The sequence below is a fragment of the Carassius carassius genome, chromosome 4 (assembly GCF_963082965.1).
Source record: "Carassius carassius chromosome 4, fCarCar2.1, whole genome shotgun sequence".
NCBI lineage: Eukaryota > Metazoa > Chordata > Actinopteri > Cypriniformes > Cyprinidae > Carassius > Carassius carassius.
In genome coordinates this window covers 37,497,373-37,521,522 of record NC_081758.1, presented here as the reverse complement: position 1 = coordinate 37,521,522, position 24,150 = coordinate 37,497,373, and the positions used below count along the sequence as shown (strand labels likewise).

The window sequence follows — 24,150 nt, the reverse complement described above, 5'->3', positions numbered from 1 at the left end:
AACTCTATTATCGATATTACGATCACTTGTTAAAATAACGTAAAGTTTAGGTATTCTCCAATTAAAAAAATATGTTTGACAACAATAAGTACCATATTTCAATGTCATCGCAAAGATTTTCTGATGGAATGTTCAGGATCTTCAAGAAATGTACTTTAAAATGGGAAAACCATTTATTTTGTTTAATGACCGAAATGTTCAAAAGCTTTTTTTCAGCTATTAAACTTAAATAAGAGATCATTTACTCATTTACAAGACCCCCATGACTAAATTTAGGGGCATTGTAAAGATTAGCCCGTTTTCAAAATGTGAACAAATGCCATGATCCAACGGAAGCTCACAGGGTCAATTAAATGGGGGTGGAAAGTTAGTTTAGTTAGCATATACAACAATTTAAATGTTTATCGGATGTCTAGAAAGTCTTTCCAGTTAAACTGTTCAGTTTAAAAGATGTCCTGTTCATACACTGGCTTTGATATGATAGAGTGGAATAACTTTTAGGAAATAAAATTCATTTGAAAATACACATTACTTTAGAGATTTTTCAAGAAATGCAATAACAAGTGAAATGGCTCAACATAATTTATTTTTGTTTCATGTTAAAATGTACAGAGTTCTTCGAAAGTACTTGCTAAGAAAAAAAGAAAGAAACGAATAAATGGAAATACATACAAGGACAAAACAGAGAGGAGTGGAAGGTGGACGCTTCCGACCATCACCGAGCGCCCCAGCTTGGCTCGCTCTCTTTCTCCGGGCTACCAGACTCTCTCAGCTTACAACTCACCATGTACAATTACAAAGTATACGAAAAGGTAAGCAATATAAACAGACAGAAATATACTGAGCTCATTTTTACATGCCTCATAGATGTAAGGAAGTTGTCACGCACAATAACCAAGAAAAAAAAATAACGCTAAGGGACTTAGATATGTTTTTTCCTTTTGATTTAAAATAGCATTAATATACTACACAAAGATAGAAAACTCTAGAGATGAGATGGAATGGAAAGGTTAAAGGCATCTTAAATTCACTAAAAGTGAGTTGTATTTTTTTTTTTAAGTTTTGAATTTCTTAATAATATTACCCCAAGAGTTGAGCTAAAAAATATGCATTGTTTTGTTTTCCTGAAACAGAAGTGAAAAAAATGACAGTACCAATATCCATGTCAGAATTTCGTTTTTTTATATTTTAGAAAAAACATTTTCTCTACAATAAGTCTTCTAAAGTCAAAAAGAGTCAGCTTGTCATAAAAGAAAGCTGCCCAGTCTGATAAAATTCAGAAAAACAAAAGCGCACAAATAATACATTAAACGTCAGGTCTTTGAGAAAGATTCCTCATATCGACAATGAATACTGGAACATTAAGAAATTCTCTGCCCATTGTCCTAAAACAGTAACCATCTTAGGACATCATGCACTTTAACCTTTATCCCGGGTATGTTCATTTGTCCATGTGTGCATTGCAGACACAGATCTACTTATTTGTAAAACTCCCTCTCGTTGCTAACCGCTAACATTACTACCGCATGATCAGCTGGAGTACGAGCAGCGCTACTTACTGGTGGCACAGTAAGGCCTACTTTATGAGGCATCATTAACATCATTGGATGAGCACAGTTGCATTGCTAACTGCTCTGCAGAGGTGCTCCTGTGTGGTTAAACCCTTTTTACCCACCACGTTACGTGGACGCAGCACTTTGTAGTATGGAATTAAATACCTCCCCTCTATTGACTGCGGTGCCCTCTAGTGGCATCTGTGGAGTGTTCATGAAAGTGTGAGTACTTGATTTCGAGTCTGTGCTGTGAACCAGGCAGTACCAGAATATTTACATTAACTAGTTTCAAAGGACTTCTGCTTAGTCCAGGTTTAGTCTATGAATGCATGGTCATTACTATCAGACGTCCATTTGGGCTCTTACAACTGTTATGTTTGGATATTCACGATTCCATACTGGGAAGACAGATTTACAGTTACCTCGGACGCCTTGTGTGTCCAAACTAGAAGTGCCTCCATGTAAGCTCTCAAGTAGCTATAGAGCTCTGCGCGAGTGAATGTGTTCATGAGTGAGTGTTTTGAGTGAGTGAGTGAGCGTGAATCACTTTGTCCAGAACAGCCACACACATAAAGCATGAGAAAGTCAGACTGAAACACAAGCATTTCAACAGTCAATGAAAAAAAGAGAACATATTAAAAATAAAGTTAATAATAATAATATAATAATAAAAAAAAGAACAAAATAGTCCATCTACAATTATTTTGTCTCTATTTAGGTAAGGCTTCCTATGTCAATTGAACGATTGTGTGCATGATTTAATGTATGTTCAATAACAACGTAAATGTATTTGTTTCTCAGTTTAAAAAGTTAGGTCCACTTCCCCTTTAGCTGCTTTGATGCTTCTCCCTTTCTGTCTCACGGATGGAGTGGCAGACATTTCGGTGGACCAACCCGTGTTGGTACAACCAAGGCAGACAGGGTCTGTGGGAGTGTGACACTTGCCACAATAAAGGTTCATAAAATTATCTCCCGTGATCAGACCATCATCATCATCATCATCTCCCCAGCTCCGTCAGCTCAGGCAGCTGGGAAATGAACCTAAAAGGAACAGAGCTTGACGACAACATATTTAGCAAGGAAAGAAATCGTCGCAGTCTCTATGTCCTCTTCTTCCACCAAGCTCACTTATCTTGTTGCCTTTTTGCGCAGACTTTGGAGGGTGGATACAAATGGAAAAAGTACAGAGATGCAGAGTCCGGTGGGGAACGTCTCTCTCTGCTCATTCTCTGGTGCTCATCTGCTCATATAAGGCGACTGTTTGGGGACGCCAGCGTAGCTGTGGTGCGAGGGGCCCGTGTACATCATGTTGCCATGATGATTGGGCTGCATAGGCTGCTGTGGGTAAGCCTGCCCTCCCATCATGCCCATTTGCATCTGCATGGGGTACTGGGCTGGCTGGTTCATATAGGGTGGGTTACTATGGTACCCGCTGTTCATCATGGGCTGCGGCATGCGGTAGCCAGCTGACATGGCAGCATTGAGTGGATTCATGTTCATGGAGTTGTAGGCAGCAGGTGTGGGCATGAGGTTTGTCATCATGCCACGTTGCACCGTTAGAGTGCGTGGGGAGCCTTGCATGGTCACGCCACCAGAGCTGCGACTGTACAATTGCTGCTGGTGAGGGGAGCCCGTAGGAATTTGAGAGGCTTTGGACCGAATTGAAATGTGGCCTTTGACCGTTGCCATTTGGCCTTGCAATCGCTGTGAATGGGGAGGGGGAGGTAGTCCAATATTAGCGCCTGCCATGTTGCACTGGATCAAGGGGGAACCAAGATTCATGGAGCCAGAACTCAAATTGGGAGGTGGGGTCATAGTGGGCTGAGCCTGGGGCAATGGTGGGTGTGGAGAAGAAGCAAGTTGCGCTAAGCCTGGGTTGGAGAGTGAAACACTCGTTGCGTATGAAGTGACTGCTGCTGAATGTGAATAAGACATGGCGTGGGGGTCCATTATGGTGTTGGTTAGCTGCTGGAGTTTGGCTAAACTGAAAGAAGCAGAGTGTTGACCATAGCCACCAGCGCCAAAGTCCTGGCCCATGCGGTCATACAAACTCCGGCCTCCTCCACCACTGCCTGCACTTTCAGGAATTTCCATGATCATGGGCGTAGAAGCAAAACCATTTCCCATACTGCACTGCGAGAGAGCTTGTTGTTGAGGTGGAGGGGGTGGTGGAGCAGAGGGTGGAGGCTGCGATTGAGGGTTTTGCTGTTGCTGAGTCGGTTGTGAGACCTTCTTCTGTTGCTGCTGGCTGGCACTTGGCGGCCTTTCGATGACGCAGCCTTGCGGAGACTTTATACCACAACTTGGAGTGCTGCTTGGAGGGGGAGGAGGTGGGGGAGGAGGTTGTGGGACGCTACTACCGCTGTTAGCACCAGGTCCATTGGTTGGTCCTGGACCTGCTTGCTGGATAAGGCTACAGCTACCCATGGCAATCTGAGAGCCAACACCTGTGCTAGAGGATGTCAGCCCGGGAGTTGAGACGAAGGAGCAGCTGTTGCCTTGCGAAGATGATGACGAAGATGTGGCTGAACTAGAGGCCGAAGATGACGAAGTGGAGGAAGCTGCTACCGCTGCTACTGCGGCTGCAGACATGCCACTTCCATTACTTCCATTACTTCCATTCCCTCCTCCGTTACCTCCACCACCCATTGTCGAGTCATAGCTGCTCGGATTGTCATAGTTTTCGGTGGTGCTTTCAATGCTGCCCAGGTCACTAAATCCACTGTCCACCACTTGTTGTGAATGATCAGAAACAGACGGCACATCCATCATGGGAGAGGTCTCCATGTTTTGCAGTGAGGGAGCTGATAGAGAGCTGGGATGCTCAGGGGTTATTTGAGTATACCCTACACCTGTTCCCCCTCCAGCTCCTGTGGGACCAGGCACTCCTGTTCCAGGGTCCATGGGACCAGGAGTCATTCCAGGACTGTTGATTGAACGGACAGACTGGTTCGGTAACGTGGGCATCGGTGGGTTGGGCATGGGACTGTGCTGGGAGGCTCCACAATCTTCCACCAGTGCTAGTGTTTCCTCCTCTCCCTCACCGTGACTGTAGCTTTGGAGGGTTCGGCAGGCAGCCAGCGTCTCTTCGCAATCCTGGTAGGCTCCATGGGACTCTGAATCCTCCTCCTGGGCTTCTCCTTGTGTAAGTGACTGGACAGCTTGCACTGTTTCCAGATCCAGCTCACTATTGTGGTGATGCGTGTGTTGCTGGTGGCTCAGGTCATTTTTGAAGTCAGGATGCTGGTGTGAATGCTCAGCCATGAGCACAGTCTTATCCTCTACGTGTAAAGGCTGGATATCCAGTGGTTCAGAGGGCACTGCGATGTCGGTTACGGTCTCTACAGCTGCTGCAGCCACTGCAGATTCCTCCTGCTCTCGCCGTTGCCGTTCTTCCGTATCAGCAGAGCTAGTCTTCACCTCCTGCACTTCCTCTGCATCCTCCTCCTCATCCTCAACTTCTTCCTGTTTGCTGACATAATCCCGTGCCACATTTGCCTCCATGTCTAAAAAACCCTCACTGCTCTGGGGTTCTTCTTTCACAGGGGGAGAGCGAGCAGGTGGTGATGGTTCCTCTTCTTCATTCTCTTGCTCCTCCACATCATCCTCAGAATCTGGGCCCTTTCTCCTTTTAGTGCTACTGCTGTTGTCATTTTTCTCTTCAAGACGGCCATCCCCTTCGTCATCGGCATCATGATCATCACTACGCCGGTTTCCTGAGCCTGGTGTTGCTGCTGTTCTCAGATTAACCCCATTATCGCAATCTTCAACATCCCGCTCTTCGTCCTCCTCTGCATCTGCCATGTCTGTGTTAGCTCTTGGCTGAGAGACTCTGGTGCTGGAAGACTGCAACATGGTACGAGAAGGCGGACGGCTGATCTTCTCAACTGACCATGGTGTGTCTTCCTCCTCATCTTCCTCTTCTGGCTCAGACAAAGGGGGAGGTTTGGGTACAGGGGGAGGGAGGTTTCCATTTTTTGGAGGCCGACCTCGCCTTTTGGGTTTGGATGGCTCTCTAAAATCCTGAAAGAAATCATCTTCCTCTTCCGAGTCTTTCTGTTTCTCAGGGCTGAGTTCTGATGTTAAGGCTCTGGCCGTCCTTTTACAGGTTTTGTCCTCCAATGTTGAATTGTCTAGCTGCTGAGCTAATCGGCTTCTCTCAAATTCCTGTCTGGCTGCTTCCTCTTGGGCCCGCTGCAGGTAATAGCTGCGAGGTTTCCTGCCAGGCTTCATTTTTATCTTTGGGGGTGGTGGGTCCTCGGAGGATGCATCTGCCAGACTGTTGTCAATTGTCTTACCAACTCCACTACCAGTCTTCCTGCCTGGACGCTTCTTCCAGTGGAGTGGTTTGCGACTCTTGCCCTTAGGCCAGCCTTTCTTCCTTTTTACTGGAACCTCAGGCATCTCAGATGTTGCCCCTTTTCTCTGTGTGACCTCTGAAGATTCAGGTCTTCTCAAGACAGCAAGCGGCTTCAACACAGGAGTGGGATCTAAACAGAAAAGAGGTAACCATGATTTTTGAAAGCACACTGTTGTAAACATTAACATCACACAAAACTTTAAAGATTGCACAAATAAAACCAAAGAAATACTAACCATCTTCCTCCGATTCAGTCAGACTGCCTCTGTTGATGCTTTGTGTGGCAAGTCTCATGTGTTTGCGGGCTGCTGGGTAGCATCGGAGAGGGTTGCCAAATGGAGTTTCTTCTTCTAGTCTGGGCATGGGCCTTTCAGAATCTGAATCCACAAATGGCTCATCCAGAACTTCGGTTGTCTCTGAGATGGTCTCTGTAACTACACTGCTGTGGGGATGGCTGCGCTGACGTACACGCCGCTTTCGCAAGGACTTCTGAGGCTACAAGGGGAGGAAAGCAAAAATAATTCTAGATTAATCAACATTTTTATTTCCTGATCTTTCTAGCCTTTATTTTGAAAAAGCCTTTTGGTATTACACACACACACACACACACAAATGTCATGCAAAAAAAAAAAAAAAAAAAAAAAACCTTAAAAAAAATATTGCACATACCTTGCATTTAAGCCCTAATGTGGGCTTGGTGAGGACAGGCGGTGAACGAGCCCTTAACTCTTCCTCATCATCTTCCTCATCATCTTCACTGCTCTCACTGCTAAAGGCTGGCATGGGTTCACTCAGCCTTGTGGTGTGGGGCAAGGACAGCAGGTCATCTTCAGGCTCCTCACTAAGCCTGCGTTTTGGGCCGCGCTTCTTCCGGGGAGGCCGTCCTCTTTTGCTTGATGGTGGAACTGCGGGGTGCCTAGAAGCATCCAAGGGACAGGCTGATGTGGAGTCAGGCTCATTTTCTGAAGCCAAGAGCATTGGTGAGGTTATCACTTTATTAATGCCAGTTCTTTTATCATCCTCCTCCTCCTCTTCATCATCATCATCATCATCGTCATCATCTGGGGGCCTTAGTTTACGGGGTCGACCTGGTCCTGTACGTGGTGGATCCTTCACCTTGCCCCATAACCAGCTTTTGGGAGGGCGTCCAGGTCCCCTGCGCTCCCCATTGGCCGTAAGAAAAAGGGAAGAATGTTCAGGACTGAGAATACTGTTGCAAACGGAAGAGGACGGAGGAGAGCTTTGGTTTTTTGGAAATGCTGGGAAGCCCTTTTTCTCTTCCTCCTTTTCCCTTTCACCTTTCATATGCCAAGAGAGTGGGGAGCTCTTGTGGCTGGGTTTGATCTATAAAAGAGACAAGAAGCATAGAACAGAAGTTCAGTTTCAGTATATACTGGTACACATACTAAATGCAGCATTCTTCATCTACTGAACCTTGAATAAATGCTTACATCTTTAGGTCCGTCCTCTCCTTCTTCCTCTTCCTCATCCTCATCCCCTTCTCCTTCAGATACTACTGTGTTGGTGATGATAACAGGTGTCCAGCGCAAGCAGTCTGGATCGACTTCAAGCAGCCGAGGTTTGGCCTTCAGTCGGGCCATGTGTGAAGCCACCAACTTCTCTCTTCGCAGGATAATCACCCTATAACAAGAAAGGAAAATAAAAAATTCAGGTAATATGATTAAAATATCTGTTTTCTACTTAAATATATCAGTGAATATAGTAAACTTTCAGCAGCCATTACTCTAGACTTCAGCATCACAAGATCCTTCAGAAATCCTTCTAATGTGCTGATTTAGTACTCAAGAATCATAAAATATAAAAAGTTAAAAAAGATCAGCACTTGTATATCAGCACTTGATAAATGTAGTGCATCCTTGCTGAATAAAATTATTAAATTTCACATTAGCACAAAACCATGTATAATCAATGAGAATCAGCCATCTTTCTTACCGGTCCCCTCTCTGTTCCAGCATATTCAGATTAAGCAGAGTGGCTGTGATATCTTGAGGGCAAATGCCAGTGACTTTACTGAGTTTGCGGATGGTGAGCTGCCGATCTCTGATCTCATGCAAGCACTCCAGCACCACACTACGCCAATATGCCATGTAGGATAGCCGGCCAAGATCTGACAATGGCTTCTCTGGTGAGCCCGGCTGGCCTTCCCTCTTGGACAGCAGGTAACCTGCAGAGAGAGTCATAACAGTTTATCCTCTCTGTCTAATGACACTATCTGAAGAAGAAGAATTCTCAAATATTTTCTTTACTAAAAAAAATAATAATAATAATACAATTCACAGACTTGGGGAACAGAGGAAAGATAATGCAGAGTGCTTACTGAAGTCAATGAGGAATCGTCCATAGCCCTTGCGCTGATATTGTGGAAGAATCATGATGCAGGATACATTATACTTTTGTTGACAATGCTTCTCCTGGAGATGAAAAAAGGGGTGAAAAAAAGCACAAAAAGATTAACAAACACATTTCTATGTGCCACAAAATATCTTATTATTCTGAATAAGAAAAGGACATAGCCATACAGAAAACATGCTGAAACATACACAGTTGTGAATATGGCTCTTAAAATTATTTAAACCGAGTGCATAAACAGCATCCTCAATTCTCCCTCAAAATAAGCAAAAATAATAACGGCAAACATCTTTTCCAGGAGTATATCAACCCATAAGGGATCAAATAAACCATCTACTGTAAGCAAGCCACAAAAGTAAAAATTTGATTAAAAACAAACCCAAATTGCTCAACATTGTCATCTAACTTGAGTGAACCTAAAAGTGGATCAAAAAGGTTTGTGAAATGATTAGCTCACCTTTGAAAAGTATCCTACGAGATGGCAGCCCTTGCTGTCATTCTGTGTGAGAACATAGAAGAGGAAGGGCTCCACATCATAGTACAGCGTCTTATGGTCCAGAAAGAGCTTGGCCAGCAGGCACAGATTCTGACAGTATATTGTGCTGACATTTCCATCCACCTGGAGTGTAGAAAAAAACATTTTTCAGCCTTTGGTTGACATATTGTGTCCTAACCAGACATGATGCAATTAAGCGACAATGTAAAGTGAATTTTCTAGGGTTCATATACTGTTACACTTTACAAATCGACTCCAATTCCTTATTCATATTTGCAAAATGTAATTCCTGTAAGACTCTTAATTTCTAAATACTATTTTAACATTTTGAAAGAAATTGTGCAGCAGAGACATGAGGCATGAAAGTCGCTCCACAAGTAATAGTGGCTGTGGTGAATTGCAAGGCGCCTGTTTTTGCTATCGGCTGAATGCCAACAGTGTCAGCTTTCAGTAGTGTTGCCACCACAGGTCTCCTGCTGAGTCAGGACCAAACCAGGAGCAGCTCCGAAAACTGAGCCTCTAAAACCAACTGGCTAAACAGGAAGGCAAGCACTAACACACCCGACAACACAAGTAGTGTAGTAGTGCTGTTAAATGTGGAGAGTTTAACATTTGGTTTACTTGTGCTATGAATGGAACCACATTGGAGGACTAGTTATGACAGGTTCACACTGCATGATTTTCAAATCACTGCTGTTCTTACCATCCACGACTGTCTGGGATACCATCTAGCTGCTGTTGTGTGCACAATACATGATGGATCACAGACAACTCTGCATTGTCTACAACCAAACACACAAGAATCGTTACGGGAAATAATGCAAGATCACGCGAGAGACAGGCATTTTCATGTGAGAATGGATTTGATACTGTCAAAGACAGTATCCCACAAAAAGCTGGCAGTCCAAGCTGTCTGTATGATGATTTGCAGTGGAGAGGAGAAAAAATAAAAATCATTTTTAGGACAGAATGATTGCTTGCTTATGTCCTGTTGCAGATATATTATGATTCAACCCCTTGAACTTTCCTTTGCCCTGTATCTTGCTCTCTCATTGACTTTAGGTTCTCGCCGATGTCATTTCCAGTCAATACACATTTCATAATGCATGACTTTGAATCTAAAATCATGCAGTGTGAACTAAGCCGCAACACCGGAAACATCATTTGCCCACCGCTGACCGACTCCCACCATCGTTTAGATTTTTTTTATAGTAATAAAAATTATAGTTGAGTAAGAGAACAGACACTACAATTAAAAACTGAATGCGGCTGCTCAGTGCAGTATTCTGAATGACAGTCGCATCACAGATCAGATTTCATTTATCCAGTGAGAGTGAGTCAAGCTGACTGACAAGAAGAATATCGTGCCTCCAAGCTTTCATAATCATTTTGCTAATAAACGTTCTAGGTTTCTTATTTTTTTTGTTATATATAATACATGTATACTTAGCCCATTTCGAGTTTTGTATACCCATTTAAACTTTATGCAAGTTATTTGTTATTTTATATTAGACATAGCCTGCCCTATAGCATGGTTATCTCTATTGTTATTTGTTTTGTTAATAATAGTAAGCAGCTCACCATAATAATAAATAATGTTTATTAAATAGGCTAAAGGGAGTTTGATGTTGTATTTTGTTGTTGCATTCAAGCAATTGATGCTTAACTGCCGCTAATTAAAAAATGAAAGTAAAATGTGCACAGTGCTTTTAAGCTATTTAAAAGCGAAAGAAAGCATGGAAAAGAGGGAACGCCCCGTGCCTCCAGGGTGATACCGGTATTACCAGTGTTGTCACAAGTCGATTAACCAGTGGGAAAATTTCCTCATCGTCACAACTCTACAGTCGTGGCCAAAAGTTTTGAGTATTACATAAATATTAGTTTTCAAAAAGTTTGCTGCTAAACTGCTTTTAGATCTTTGTTTCAGTTGTTTCTATGATGTACTGAAATATAATTACAAGCACTTCATACGTTTCAAAGGCTTTTATCGACAATTACATGACATTTATGTAAAGAGTCAGTATTTGTAGTGTTGGCCCTTCTTTTTCAGGACCTCTTGCAATTCGACTGGGCATGCTCTCAATCAACTTCTGGACCAAATCCTGACTGATAGCAACCCATTCTTTCATAATCACTTCTTGGAGTTTGTCAGAATTAGTGGGTTTTTGTTTGTCCACCCGCCTCTTGAGGATTGACCACAAGTTCTCAATGGGATTAAGATCTGGGGAGTTTCCAGGCCATGGACCCAAAATTTCAACATTCTGGTCCCCGAGCCACTTAGTTATCACTTTTGCCTTATGGCACGGTGCTCCATCGTCCTGGAAAATGCATTGTTCTTCACCAAACTGTTGTTGGATTGTTGGAAGAAGTTGCTGTTGGAGGGTGTTTTGGTACCATTCTTTATTCATGGCTGTGTTTTTGGGCAGAATTGTGAGTGAGCCCACTCCCTTGGATGAGAAGAAATCCCACACATGAATGGTGTCAGGATGCTTTACTGTTGGCATGACACAGGACTGATGGTAGCGCTCACCTTTTCTTCTCCGGACAAGCCTTTTTCCAGATGCCCCAAACAATCGGAAAGGCGCTTCATCTGAGAATATGACTTTGCCCCAGTCCTCAGCAGTCCATTCACTATACTTTCTGCAGAAGATCAATCTGTCCCTGATGTTTTTTTTGGAGAGAAGTGGCTTCTTTGCTGCCCTTCTTGACACCAGGCCATCTTCCAAAAGTCTTCTCCTCACTGTGCGTGCAGATGCGCTCACACCTGCCTGCTGCCATTCCTGAGCAAGCTCTGCACTGGTGGCACTCCGATCCCGCAGCTGAATCCTCTTTAGGAGACGATCCTGGCGCTTGCTGGACTTTCTTGGACGCCCTGAAGCCTTCTTTACAAGAATTGAACCTCTTTCCTTGAAGTTCTTGATGATCCTATAAATTGTTGATTTAGGTGCAATCTTAGTAGCCACAATATCCTTGCCTGTGAAGCCATTTTTATGCAACGCAATGATGGCTGCACGCGTTTCTTTGCAGGTCACCATGGTTAACAATGGAAGAACAATGATTTCAAGCATCACCCTCCTTTTAACATGTCAAGTCTTCCATTCTAACCCAATCAGCCTGACATAATGATCTCCAGCCTTGTGCTCGTCAAGATTCTCACCTGAGTTAACAAGACGATTACTGAAATGATCTCAGCAGGTCCTTTAATGACAGCAATGAAATGCAGCGGAAAGGTTTTTTTGGGATTAAGTTAATTTTCATGGCAAAGAAGGACTATGCAATTCATCTGATCACTCTTCATAACATTCTGGAGTATATGCAAATTGCTATTATAAAAACGTAAGCAGCAACTTTTCCAATTTCCAATATTTATGTAATTCTCAAAACTTTTGGCCACGACTGTAGTTTGAACCAAGGATTACGTTAGGCATGACAGCCATAATTGACCATGATCATGAGAACCAAAACCAGAGAGTTTAGTTTTTAAAATCAAATTTTAAGACCTTTTAAGACCTGCAAAAATAAATTTGATACCAAATGTCCATCCAAAATAAACCCAAAGAAAATACAATTAAATCATTGTTTTTCAGATTCTTTGACTAGCTAAATTGAGCATGCTGGGGCATTCAATTGCAAATCGAGTGATACTGAATTTTATACTGTGTTAAATAAAGTTCTTAGTCTTTTTCTTCCTGTTATGGGTTGGCCCAGTGAGAAGCCACATGGGTTTACATTGAATCAACTGCCAGATAAATATTTTATATACAATATTTCATTCACACAAACAAGCCCAAAATACAGAGTCTTGAAATGTAAAATATCTTGAAATTTGAAATGCATTCCTTAACTCCTCAAGTTGATTTGGATATAAAGCGTCTACTAAACAAATATATTTGTCTCTTATCATTTACAACTGCTCCATCAAAAAGATGTAAGATAAAATATGCACTCCTACATCAATCTATAACATATCACTATATAAATACCAAAAAGTAAACATGGCAATCACTTGGCATAAATGCAAACTATTCATTGGTTTGTGAAGTGCTCTGAAACAGCGAGCCAACAGTACCCCATTTTTATTTCAAACATACAACACTCATATTTTTTTTTTATCAAATCAAAGTCTTTTGAATTTTAACATTCACATTAGACCAAATCACATGTATACTTAAACGTGCTTATGAAATTGGATCAAGCTGAATTTAAAAGATTTTAGGGACCCACAGAAACCTTGGAAAAGTGGCTTGAAAAGGGTTAATCGTTCATATAGATAGTAAGCAGGATGGTCCTGTAAGTTGTTTTCTTTACTGGAGAATTCAAAAAATCATATGGTTGTCAATCTCCAAACTCATGAGTGGGTGAACGTGACTATGTAATATCAGTAAAATATGGCAGCATTGGCTTAGAGTACACCAATTCAGATCTGCATGTCAAGTTTACACCTAGATGTTCTTTCATAGAAACACAAAGGATGTAGTAAATCACCATAGTGATTCTGAAACAATGAGAGCTTACCGTTTTTCATTTATAACCCTGCTGTGTGGCATCATAACAACCCCTAATGAGGGCAGGATGTGGGCGGATGTTATTGCCTGAGCCAGTGTGGGAGTGTGCACACACACATCAGTGTGAATGAAATTTCCTTTGTTGGCTCAGCACGTATGAATACACATATTTGCGTGTACATGAGTAGAGTGTCGACGAGCATATGTCTCTGCTGCCAAGTCTGTATAAACAAAGATGTGTGTGTGTGTGTGCACGCGAGTGTCTGTGTTTTGTTTTTTTTATCTGGGCGGAGATTTCTCTTCCTCACCTCGAACACGGACACGTCCTCCTTTCTGTAGATCTCGTTGGCAGGTGGGTGAAACCAGTTGCACTTTCGCATGTGCTGGTAGAGAATGCTGCGGCTCTTCATGTAGCGCAGACAGAACTCACAGAGGTAGAGCTTAGGCAGCCTGTCACAACGAAACAATCACACATCAGAATTCACAGCCTAAAAGTGCTCAAGCACATCCCTCTTGTGATAGCATTTAAATGCAATAAAAACAGTAAGAGGTTAAGATGGTCAACAGCTAGTTTGAAACATGACCCCTTTAACAATAAAATTACTGTTAAACTACCAAGTTAAATTGAGCAAGTACTGCAATATTAAATATATATACTGGAAATTATAAAATGTGCCTCATCCACTTTTTTTTTTTAACAACAAATATCAAAATTTTGAGAATGATTAGGAGACATGCCGTTGGTTACCTGCTGTACTCCTGTGGGTATGGAGAAGAGTACCACGTCTGAATTTCATACTTCCCAAACTCTATAACAGATGGGCAGCGCATTTGGGGGTCTGGTGGACCAGTCACCCCGACTTTCTATAAGAGTTGAAGAAAAAAAAAAACGGAGTTAAGGCAAAGATAAAGTGGGGACATTTACAATTTAGAGACTCTTAGGCCACTATACCCTTTTTCCAGAGCATCCTGCCACACACAAGAGAACAGTCACTCTCTTTTACACAAGCAATATAATAATCACAGTTTCTCACGAGCATACAGCTCCACACTCAAGCTTACAGGATTATTTTTAGCTCTTATCCGCAGCCCAAGTGGAAATTCAGAGCATCTGCCACTTGCCAGCCTGCTGACACTCAGTAGTGATCACACACTTCTCTGCTCTGCATCTCATGCAGATACGCAAAGCAGAGGTGAAACGGCAAGTGCTGAACCATCGGTCAGTTAATAACAGCATTAGCAGTCCTCTCTTCAGTAATTCAGACGACATCTGGAAAATGTTTCATTATTAGTGCCATTATTTAACCTAAACAAAATCATAAAGATTGTATACAAAATAATGCTATTAATGGTTTCTCACTTGAGATTTTTTAACTAATAACTCATGTCACTCATAAATTTGTCTGAAATGCTATAGTAGAAATTACACATTAAAATGTTTAGATTTTGTTTATCAAACTGAACAATGCTTTTTCATACAGCGAAAATCCAAGGAGATTTCTGTATGTTCTTGCTACATCTGGTTCCGCTTGCTAAAAGAAAATTGTATCGCCAAACTGCCAACCATCGTATGTTCAGGAATGACTCTTATATTAACACATACAGAATATTAATTTAGGGTGTTTCAATCCCAAATTTAAACGCAGCTATCACTAAACTTTGCTGTGTGTACATGTTCTAAATATTATAGAGCACACACATTCAGTTAATATAACATGGTATTCTTCCTTTCTGGCAGCTCAACAAAAGCATGTTGGATCTGTCTGATGCTGCATGCGAATACGATTGTCTCTCTGGGTTAGTGAGTGTTTTTCTTCGACTGATGGCCTCAGGCAGTCAGAGAGTGGCTGCTTCTGCTGAGAGCTTCAAATCACACACAAACACACACCAATCAGCCAATCAGTCTACACATGTGCATTTGTGTTTGTGTATCACTGAGAGAGGCACCAGCTGTCAAGATAATGGAAACTCTCAAATCCCCCACATTACATTCTGCAGAGTTAAAGGCCTTCATGGCTTCCAAGTCTTTGCTAATATAGCAAAAGAGAATCAGTGACTGCAAACAAACAATGGACACCCCTACCTCTAAGCATACAATTTATCGACAGAAGGATTCAGTTTGTTTATATTGTTTATAGTAGTGCTGTCAAACGATTAATTGCATCCAAAATAAGTTTTTGTTTACATAATGTGTGTACTGTGCATATTTATTATGTATTTATGAATACACAAACATGTATATATTTAAAAACATTTACATGTATAATTATATGCATATATATATATTTTATATATATAAACAAAGCAGTTTCTGAAATATATACATGCATGTGTGTATTTACATATACATAATAAACATACATCGTACACACACACACACACATATACATATATATATATATATATATATATATATATATATATATATATATATATATATATATATATATATATATATATTACATAAAAACTTATTTGGATGCTATTAATCGCAATTAATTGTTTGACAGCACTAGTTCACAGCCGTGAAAGTTTCCATGTTAGCATGTGTTTATTTAAATGTTTAACACTGAATTTTTATGTTGTTAATGCATTTATTAAATGTGACTTTTCAGTTTCATTTCTGTGTGTTTTTTTAAAAACTTAACTGAAATACAAGTGTCTCTCACATTAGGGAACAGGTTTCTCAGCAAACGGAGAAAGACATTTTTTGCGGCTTATTTATGAATCAAATTCAGATGGGACGTATAACAAAAGCACATTAATTTGCATTTGTATGGCAAAATGTAATGTCTCCCCCATCCCTTTCTGTACCTGTAGTGCCAGTTCCTGAATGTGTCTGAAGAGCTCCAAGTCTTTCTCAGTTAGGTTCTCATGTCCTGGCAGTTTGTCCTCATCCTCCTGCCAGCTGTCTCCACACTCCTGATTGTCTGTGATTCAAAAAGATACCAAGACAGTTAAAATGGCCAAAGAGTGAGTGGGAGCACAAAACTGTAGGTACAGAGCAAAAACACTAATAAAAGAGACGGCACATTCATGTTTAATTTTTACTTATCATATTACACTGTGTCTTACCCAGACAAGTTTTCAATTATTCTGTCTTCAAATGAGAGTAAAGGTATATTCTATTTCAAATAAATTCTGTTCTTTTGAACTTTATTTATTGAAGAATCCCGAAAAACAAATATCATAGTTTCCACAAAAGTATAAAGCAGCACAACCGTTCAACACTTATAATCAGAAATAAAAAATAAAAATCATCATTGGATCACAGGACTAAATTACATTTTAAAATAATAAAATGGAAAACAGTTATTTTAAATAGTAATAATCGCTCATATTACAGTTTTACAGTATTTTGATTAAGTAAATGCAGCCTTGGTGAGCATTAAAGACTTCTTTCAAAAACATCTTACAAACTTCCAAGTTTGTGAACAGCAGTTTACATCACCAAAAAAATACCTTTCAATTTTAATCTTACAACATGTGATATTGAGAGAAATTGCCATTGTTCAGTCTATTTACTATCCTTATCCAAGCATACATTGCATAATACAGATGTTTAAAACAAAATAGCTGCTAAACAGTTTAGATTTAGCTTTTGACCCATCTCACCTCCTGTCCTGTCATCGTGCTCGCCCTTGCGGTTGCTCTTCTTGCGTATACGATATTGCTGGGAATAGTCCACCACTTCAGCGCGGGCTTTCCGCCCATCCGGGGATGGTGTAAAGAACTTGCTGAGGGCATCGATTAGGCCCTTTGTTTTCTTGTTAAAACGCAGGCCACCATGCACTGGGTCATCTTCTCTGAGAGAGAACAGCATGCGATCGTCACCGGGGTAACCTTCGCATGAGGAACTGGAGGAAGAGTGTGGGGAGGAGGAGCCTTGTGAGCGCTGATCAACTCCTCCGGCACCCCGCCTTCTCCTGCCACGCCCACCACCTCGAAGCTTCTTAAAGGGACGGCCCGGTCTGAGGACAAGAGAACTCGAAGTAGTCTCAACAGAGTAAATTTCTACAGAATTCTACAAATGTGGTCGTATACAGAACCAAATGGTTTATAATACCTGCCCTTCGGCCGCCCCAGTGGTGCATTATATCGCCGCTTGATTTTTGCTGCTTTTTCATGTAAGAGCTTTCTTCCCTTTTTTCTTGGCCGACAGATCTGACAGATCCACATGCCTGCAGAACAGCAATCAAGAATCATTCATCATAACTATAACTGAACAGAAAACTAATTCTTGTGTAAATTAATGCATCAACAAAACATACAGTTAATAGAGTGTACCTTAAGACAAATCCTATGATAACAACAAGTAGAACAAGCATGCATTTGAGTGTGTAGGCACTCACCTTTTGGCATTCGCATTAGTGGGGGGTCACAACACTCCATGTGGAAACCTCGGTCACAGGAGTCACAGAACAACATGTTGTCCTGTAAAATACAAATGCACGCAGGCAACAGAAGAGTCAAGGACCCTACTGTATTTTGAACACTAGATGAGATAATGACTGCTCTTTTAAGAGTTCTTCCATTGAAGAGAAGTGATAAGGAACACAAGGCTATAAAAAAGAAAGTAATAAATCTGCGGTATCAGGAGACATTATGACATGGTAGTATGTCCCGACTTTTAGCCACTATTGTACTACACTGAAAAGTATGTCCCATAACCAGTATATGTATAAAGTGCATAAGGCAAGCATATTTTGAAAGAAATTAATACTTTTACTCAGAAAGTACACATTATTGATCAAATTGATCAAAGTTAGTTTTTAAAGATTTCTGTAAGTGCTGTTATGAATTTAATATTTATTCAAAAATCAAATAAAGAAATCATAGTTTCCACTAATATATTACACAACCAACTGCTTTCAAAATTAATAATAAGAAATGTTTTTTAAGAAGCACATCATCGTGCCATCACACGAAAGATTAATTTTAAAACAAAATTCAAAAGTCATTAAACTGAAGTAATACTTCACAATATTACAGTTTTTACTGTATTTTTGCAGACTTGGTAAGCATAAGAGACTTCTTTTAAAAAATATAACAAAAACTCTTACCAACCCCAAATTTTTAAATGGTAGTGTGAATGAGGACACATACTAATTTAACATAAGACAGACCACACAAAAAAAACCTACAGCATTTTTTCCTTGGTCCTGGCAGCTGCTGCAGGTTTTGCACTCAATACACTGCCACCACAGAGCTTTGACCCGTGCTGTGAGCTCTGGAGAGAACTTCAGACAGGATGGGTGCCCTGAGAAGACAGAATGAGACAGCTTTAAATAACTACAATAAAGCCTCATCCTGATGAAAAGACAGACAGTGCTATTCCACTCTGTAATAAAACAACTTTTCTACTCTTATCTTCCGAAATCAGTTAGTTCCAGTGTATCTGCAGAGCTTTTAAAATCTAATTTAAGACTTTTTAGAACCTTTAAGACCTACACAATAACACAATTTAATAATTCATGCATTTCCAATTATTTAACTTTACTAAACATATTTTATTAAATACATAAATGCATACATATGTATTGAAATTGGTTTATGTACCAATATACCAATAAATACAAATCAGGCCAAATGATTTAGAATTTTGTTGATTCAATAATACTGAGTTTAAAGAAAAACTAGAAACTTTAAAAAGATTGTGCAGATATTTTTAAATCTATTAGGGGTGTAACGTTATACACTATTTTTTACGTACCTCGGTTTTGGGGTCACGGTTTGATGTTCGGTACAACAGGAAATTTATTTTTTCATTTCTAAGTAGTGCTACATGCATGTAGCATGAACAGTTGTTTTTTATTTTAATTAGATTGTATAATTTCAAGATTTAAAGAAAAAACTTGGTCTGACATTAGATTTGTAAAATTATGCTACATAAGCCACCTAACCAGAAAGATTTTTATGCATAATGGAAATAGAGGCATAATTGATCATATGCAACTCTTGGCATAAATGTGCGGTATACACAGTTTGCAAACTACTCTGTGACTGCAGAATATGCAGCATTACCACATGCCACATCATGCCTTTAAATACTTTTGTTGTAACATTTACAAACATATTTTGACCTTAAATCTCGATGATACAGAGTTTAAAACATTTCAAGACTTTATGGGCAAGCAGGGAACATGAATTTGGCCAACAGGTTTGACTTGTGTAGTATATATTTCAGCAGAACACTTACAGTACACTTTTAATTGAATACATGAGTAATAAAAATATTCAAAGTCGAATGAACTTTGAACACTTCCTTACCGCTGTTTCCACAGTCTGCACAGGAGATGAGTTCTTCGGGCTTCTTGTCACGGTTCTGTTCCTTGGTCCCCAAACAGAAACTACAGATGGGTATGGGCTCTGCCACAGGCTGAGAGAGGAAAAACAGAGGAAAAAGAGCAAATTAGAGTTATTGGACAAAATATTAAATGATACAGTGAAACAACAGAGGGCTGAATACTGTGTAAATGAGCAAGTTGGATAAATTGGATAATTGCCCTTTATGAACCATATTAAGACCTGCTTCCTTCAGTTCTGAGCTAAGGACACTACTAATACCTTTTCCACAGTGACAGATTTAGCAAAGCTTGAAGCAAATAGACTGACTTTTATTCTGGTTTTGTAAAATTGATTTTTAAAAATCAGCAAAAACCACTAGTCAAATCAAATGTTTGGGATAATGAAGATTTTTCAAATGTATTTAAATGAAGTCTGCTATGCTCACCAGGGCCGTGTTTGTTTGATCAAAAATACAGTAAAAAAAAAAAAAAAGTAATATAGTAAAATATTATTACAATTTACAATCAAATAACTGTTTTCTAATAACACATTTTAAAATGGAATGTATTCCTTTGATGCAAAGCTGAATCTTCAATGTCACATGATCCTTAAAATCATTCTGATATGCCGATTTGATGCTCAAACCTTTTTTTCAATTATTATCAGTTATCAAATAAATACAGCATTGTTGATCATAATCTTCTTTTAAAAACATTTAAAAATCTCAATTATTCCAAACCTATGACCGGCAGTGTATAAATGTTACAGAGGTAATTCACACTCAAAACACTTAAAATTCCTTGTGAAAAAAAACAAGAGCTTTTAACATTTGTTAAACATAAATTGTACACCCGAAATTGGTTTCACTCAATGGCAATTTTAAGGCATTTGCAAAGCTCTCTGAGGTCAGTCAATGAGTGCCATCAAAAAGCCCTAAAAGATTCTTAGTGATACAACTATTGTGGCTCAAAGTTTTGATGATCAAAGAGGATACACTGGGCATGATCACAGTGAATATGTGGGACTAGAGGTGGGTTTATTGTCAGGGTGTGGGCACAAAAGCATGTGTTGATGTTCATTCTAAGCCACACCATCTGACATTTGCTTCTGGAACACCATTAATCTTTCAGTGTGTGTCCAAGAGAGACCCACCCACGATGCAGCATGCATCAAACACCACACACACAGCGCACAAACAAACAGATACATGTGAATGCAAGGAGACAAATGTGTGGAAAAAGTTCAGCTATACAGATGTTGTATAACATTACAGCCAAAGCAACAGTACAAACATGAAAATTGCTACTATGGTTTCGAACGTGATTGTATCAATCCAATAGGCGTGTGTGTATTAGACTAGAAGTGTTCATATGGCATGGATGCAGAAAGTATTAAGAAATGGCAGATTTAGGCTGGGAGAAAAAAGGTCAGTGCCTATATGAGGTTGTTTCTAAGGTTTGGATGTATGTGTGTTAGTGGTGTAACGATTCACTCGTTTTCTCGATGCATCGATTACAAACCCTGTCGATTCATATGCATCGATCTTTAAACATGATTTTTGAATCGTGAATCGCCGATCTTGGACAGTGATCGATTCAAAATGCTAAGAATCGAATGAATCCCGATTTCTATAGCGATTCAATGCTTTCAAAATGTATACACATTAAATAACTACACGGTACACGCACGAATTAATGGAGACCTTGAAGAGTGTTCGTGAATCGTGCCTCTTATCTGTCCTTCACGCGCTCCACTGTTTACCGACTGAGACTGTCACAGGATTGCGCTCGCGCTCCGTTCGTCTCTGACGCAGCTGACGTGTGATCTATAGGACTCGTGAAGTAGTTTTATACTTTTCTGTGGTTTGTCAATGGCTCTCTGCATCTTACCGACGGAGTTACCGGAGCCGTCGACAGCTGTGTTTATTGCATGGACGGAGCAGAAATGTAAGTGTCTAAATCATACGCACAGTTCCACTGAATGATAAATGTGTTTAAACAATGCGGATGAACCGAATATACGAAGGAAACTTTTAAAATTAACCACCACATTAACAACGACCTTGAAATAAGAGCACGAGATTTATCTGATAATATGCATGAAAGTAGCCTAGCGTTTGTTTCATTAGCAAATAGACATCTGGCGCGTTTTCTCTCACAATCATTCGCTGATGGAACGGAAAAGTTAAATAGAGATGAAGACGTTTTCACACTGAAAGAGAAGCGATCTCGCTCTCATAGACGTGCCAGGCTATATCTGCAGCTAAACTGAATAAAAGCAGAATGAACTGATGAAACTAAAAAAAAAACCACAAACAATTTATGAATGATGCAGTGCTAATTGACATTTATTACACTACAGAAACTATAAAGTATATTTTCTACCTTATTTTGTGCAGAAAATTTAAATAATTGCTAATTAAATGTAGCCTAGTATATAAAACAATCATAAAATTGCCATTAGGAAAAAAATATCGATTACAAATGATTGATTATTGTCCAGCAGTGTATTTGATTTATTACAGCTAATTAAAAGTAATTAAAAAAGAAGATAATTCCTTGTAAAAAAAATAAAAATAATAATTATAATAATAATAATAATTATTATTATTATATAGGCTACATACATAAAATGATTGTATTTGACATTTCTGTCACTTCTGAAATTATGGCTACGCCCCTGGTGTGACAAAATGTTAGCTTATACATAATACTCTTTAAGCTCTTTTTTAAAAACTTGGCTTACATACATTTTTACGTATGCCATGTCACATCATTAAACTATCATTTAACAATGGACAAAAGTTTTTTTTTTTTCTAACCTATGGTTCTCTAACGATAAATGCTACTGTAATTTGCCCCCTGACTAAGCATTTAAAAAATTTAGTAGAAGCATTTAAATAATCCCATGAATGCACTTAAAGAATGCAGAATCGAATCGTTATAATCGAATCGAATCTAATTGTGAATCGAATCTAAATTGAATCGTTCTAAATTTGCAAAAATCGTTCTTGAATCGAATCGAAAACCTATGAATCGTAATCGAATCAAATCGCTGCCTTGCCAAAGATTCACAGCCCTAATGTGTGTATGTGTGTAAGAGCAGATCCAGGCAGGGAGGAGAGAGGACAGTGTGATTTATTGGGTTAATTTTCCTCTGACTCAGGTCCACACACATACATACTCAAGGGTGGGACTCTAAGAAAACCAAACCCTTACACACACTTCTCCTAGCCAAGAGATCCAATCAGAACTAGGTTAAACAGAATACTGTTGTATACTTCAACCATAAGAGGCCATTTAATGTCTCTTCTCTCTTTGTGTCGTGGCAGAACTAAGACTTCACAAATCAGGGATTGAAATCTTTTTACCTCTAGCATCTTATCTGATGATTTCATCTGATCAGCCAACAGAGAGAGAATGAGCTAGAAAGATTTTGCAGTTTACAGGGTTTTTACTCACTCAAGAGGAGGCAAAGGTGGTACTGTCCTGATCATGTGCAAATATTGTACCCACCCTTCAACTGGCTGAAACAAAGATTTTTTATATGCAACATATTTGTGGTGTTCTAATGATTAGATGATTGAAGAAAAAAAAAACCTGTTGAACATTAAATTTAATACAACATAACAGCTAAAGGGGCCCTTTCGCAGTAGAGCTGAACATAAACATAACATTAGGTTGTTAAACACTTCAGGAAATTGAAAATCTTTATTCACTCCTTATCCATGCATATACATTTACTGAGCGTCAACCTCCCGATCATGAAAACAGAGCCTTCTCAGCCGCTCCTGCAATGGACGCAACCTGGGAAACTATCAGCCACTCCAGCAAAGGCCGAAACGCTGAAAACTATCGGCATGGATTTTTGCTGATAACCGATTGTTCCAGCAATCAACTATCGTTGCCGATTAATCGCCAAAACCGATAAATCGGTCGACCTCTATTAATTATATATTGATTATTAAATCTAGTTCATAGTTTAACTAATGTGAACAGATATTGTGTATATTCTCAAAGTTTAATTGCTTCTATTTTAGAACATGATGATTATCTAATCAAAATAACAAAATATGTTAGTCACACACTGGGCAGCACCGCGTCTAGGAGAACTCTCAGAAATCACACACACCCGACGCATTGCATTCAGTTCAAGCGGCTGTCCAAAACGTTTTTTTTTTTTTAATCATCAAACGGACAAAAGTTTACCTCAAGAAAGATTAAAAAAAAAAAAGCAGCAGAGAGGAGTTTGAAGTTTAAAAAAACAGAGCAAAACGGAAAGAAAAAGCACAATCTGTATTATAGCTCTCTATATGAAGCATTAGTGTTGCACGGTGCACCAATACTTTAAAAGTATTGCGATTCTCAGAAATTAAAAACGTCACGATTCCTACATTTATTAGTATCGATACTTCAAAGAATGACTGCGTTCCAGATTTGTAAGAGACGTATTTCATGTTGGTGTGTGCAACGCACGCTTCCAGTGCCTCTCTATGGACGTCTGTGTTTTTTCTCCTCATGCAAGCAGCAAAAAAGCACTACAGCGATTTGTTTGGTCGGACAAGTTCATATATAATAT

General features: G+C 39.7%; 1 protein-coding gene across 1 annotated transcript in view; it reads right to left on the bottom strand.

Moving 5' to 3' along the window:
• Window positions 1-564: 564 nt before the first annotated feature.
• Window positions 565-24,150, bottom strand: part of kat6a (K(lysine) acetyltransferase 6A) — a 35,666-nt gene continuing 12,080 nt past the window's right edge. The window contains exons 2-16 of the mRNA XM_059548697.1: window positions 19,555-19,663; window positions 18,429-18,544; window positions 17,637-17,718; window positions 17,351-17,465; window positions 16,900-17,255; window positions 16,099-16,214; window positions 14,033-14,148; window positions 13,593-13,734; window positions 8,741-8,902; window positions 8,252-8,345; window positions 7,867-8,098; window positions 7,365-7,554; window positions 6,583-7,257; window positions 6,150-6,408; window positions 565-6,043 (exon numbers count right to left, since the gene is read on the bottom strand). Coding sequence (XP_059404680.1) covers window positions 2,790-6,043; window positions 6,150-6,408; window positions 6,583-7,257; window positions 7,365-7,554; window positions 7,867-8,098; window positions 8,252-8,345; window positions 8,741-8,902; window positions 13,593-13,734; window positions 14,033-14,148; window positions 16,099-16,214; window positions 16,900-17,255; window positions 17,351-17,465; window positions 17,637-17,718; window positions 18,429-18,544; window positions 19,555-19,663 — 6,018 coding nt within the window. The 3' untranslated portion in view covers window positions 565-2,789. The remainder of the gene's footprint in view (window positions 6,044-6,149; window positions 6,409-6,582; window positions 7,258-7,364; window positions 7,555-7,866; window positions 8,099-8,251; window positions 8,346-8,740; window positions 8,903-13,592; window positions 13,735-14,032; window positions 14,149-16,098; window positions 16,215-16,899; window positions 17,256-17,350; window positions 17,466-17,636; window positions 17,719-18,428; window positions 18,545-19,554; window positions 19,664-24,150) is intronic.